We start from the raw sequence: 2457 nt of genomic DNA, 5'->3' as shown, positions 1-2457 counted from the left end.
CCAGGAATAACGGTCACAAGCTGGCAGAGGGTAGGTTTAGGTTAGATATCAGGAGGCGCTACTTCACTGTCAGGGCGGCTAGGATCTGGAACCAACTTCCAAGAGAAGTGGTGCTGGCTCCTACCCTGGGGGTCTTTAAGAGGAGGTTAGATGAACACCTTGCTGGGGTCATTTGACCCCAGTACTCTTTCCTGCCATGGCAGGAGGTCGGACTAGATGATCTACTCAGGTCCCTTCCGACCCTAGAAACTATGAAACTCTGCTGTCAAACAGGTGGTTGTCTTTAGAACTTGAGGGTAGGAGAATTCAGCTGGAGCTCAGCACCTTTACCAGTAAAACCGCTATATATGGATTTAGGTATTCTGGTGTTTGAAAGTTTAGAGCCCCCAGTTGCCTCTGGTGTTTCTGTAGTGTCCAGAGATGTCACAGCCCACTCTGTGGCAAAGTGCCATCCTGTGGATTCTACAGATACCCACTGGGCAATCGCCTTCACAGGGGAATGGACACATGTAATGTTGGGGACTGTCTGAGAAAGGTCTTGTCTACACATAAGTTATGCTGATTCAACTTAAATCATTTGAACATTGTAATTGATTGAATTGTGTATAGGCCCCTGCATGGGCAAACTTGTTTCAGTTTAACCGTGTATCTGTTTTAAACTGCTTGTGAATTCACTAACATTGGCTAAGCTTGTAAGCCGGGTCTAACTTAATGGGATGTTCCAGCATAGTTGTACCTGTTCAGACTAATTGACACTAATATGAAATAATGCTTCTAGCTAAACTGATATAACTGTGGAGACCAGGCCTTAGAAACCAGCCTGGTTTTATCAGTTTATTGCTGTAGCAATTTGGGGCTTTCCTTTCCTGCATTTTGAAGAGTGTTGCTATGTCTTTGTGTGTCCTTTCCTGGGATTTACACCAACTGCAGCAAGACACTGCTGTGGCTGCACTGATGTAGTGAAACACAGGAGGAAACAAGGTAAACTAAGGCCTGGCTTGCTGTGTTGCAGCTTACCTGGGTTTTAAACTAAGGTTTGCTCCCTCTATGTCAATAGAGGCTTTTTCTGCCTATGCTAATGTTCACACGAGTCCCAGCACAGAGGATGCTGCAATCTAAAAGCCCCTGGCTGGCACATGCCATGTATATACAAGCACGTATTTTTCTCTTGGCTCTTGTGGACATGGAGAGCACCTGGATGTGACCCAGTGCGGTACTGTTTGCCTAAGTCTTCAGGCAGGTACCTGTGACACCTGCTTTATCAAGTGGAGTATAAACAATATAAGACCTGCGCTCCTTCCCCTGTGCTGGGTGGGGGCTGACTTGGGTTGTGTGAGCCTTTACTTTGGAGGCTGCTTAGTTGTGTAAGGCCCCCCTCTACAAGTGCAGCTAAAGGCATGACAATTGTGGGATTGTGCATTAGATCCCCTCATGCCTTATTGCCAGTGCAGTGGAAGCCTAGTCTCAGGCTCCCCCTGCAACAGCAAGAAGCAGGTTCCCACATCTGGGAGTCCCATGCACCCCAGTTCAAGAAACCCCTGGGTCGGGGGGAATTGCTATAGCACCAGTCCTTCAGCCCTGGGGGTTTCCCACATCCCTGGGGTGGCTGGGATCACTCCTGTGGCAGTCCTCTGCCCCAGGGGGTTTCATGCACCACACAGCCCTAGCTGTGATCCCCAGGGCCTGGGAGTTTCACGCATCCCCCACCCCAGGGGGTTGTGGCTGCCTCGATCCACAAGGCCTGAGAGTTTTACGCTGGGCATCTGGGATTTGGCATCTGGGCATTTTTCCCCTGCATCTGGGAGCCCTGTCAGCTGGCAGGACTCCAAGCTGCAGGGGAGACCCTGCTACATGTGCAAATTTAAAGCTCAATGGCAGCCAGCTATTAAGTTAGTAGAGTACTAACTTTATACCTGGCTGGAGCTTTTTGTTGTATGATAGCTATTTTGCACGTGTACCTGGTCTCCAGGTAATTGTGCAATTAACCAGTTAATTGTGCAATACCTGTAATGTCTGGGGCCTAAGTACCAGTTAGAAACTTTATAAACTTTATCTAAATGCCTACTGATGTCAGACTGCCCTCAGTAATTTAGTTTGCCTGGAAACTCTGAAGGCTAATGATTACAATAAAGTGTTCATTTGATCTCACTACTGTCATCAAACAATCTTCAGTTACTCTGGGATTCTGGGGAAAAGGAGCCTGAGGTGAGCACCCCACACTCCTCTCTCCATCTCCGTAGCAGGATGACACCTTGCTTCTTCTGTTTTCTGGTTTCATGCTTGTAAACATGTGGTGATTTGAACAGCAGGGAGCAGTCTGCCTCTTCCTCACCTCTTCCTTTGGTCCATGTCTGTTAGATGACCTGATACAGCTGACGGCCATGTGTTGGATGAGGGAGTTCATCCAGCTGGCTGGCCGGGTGATGCTGCCCTACTCCTCTGGGATCCTGACTGCAG

At 48.5% G+C, this 2457-nt stretch overlaps 1 protein-coding gene across 2 annotated transcripts in view; it reads left to right on the top strand.

The window, feature by feature from the left end:
• The window catches only part of VAC14 (Vac14, PIKFYVE complex component), a 267959-nt gene that overhangs the window by 36270 nt on the left and 229232 nt on the right, over window positions 1-2457 (top strand). Inside the window, exon 8 of one of the 2 annotated variants that reach the window (XM_019505828.1) lies at window positions 2359-2447. The exons of the other annotated variant lie outside the window; for it this stretch is intronic. Within the exon in view, the coding sequence (XP_019361373.1) occupies window positions 2359-2447 (89 nt within the window). The remainder of the gene's footprint in view (window positions 1-2358; window positions 2448-2457) is intronic. 2 annotated transcript variants of the gene reach the window in all.

Source organism: Gavialis gangeticus, unplaced genomic scaffold, assembly GCF_001723915.1.
Source record: "Gavialis gangeticus isolate Ggan-Ray unplaced genomic scaffold, GavGan_comp1, whole genome shotgun sequence".
NCBI lineage: Eukaryota > Metazoa > Chordata > Crocodylia > Gavialidae > Gavialis > Gavialis gangeticus.
The sequence above is the reverse complement of the archived record's forward strand: the minus strand, read 5'-3'. Positions and strand labels throughout refer to the sequence as shown.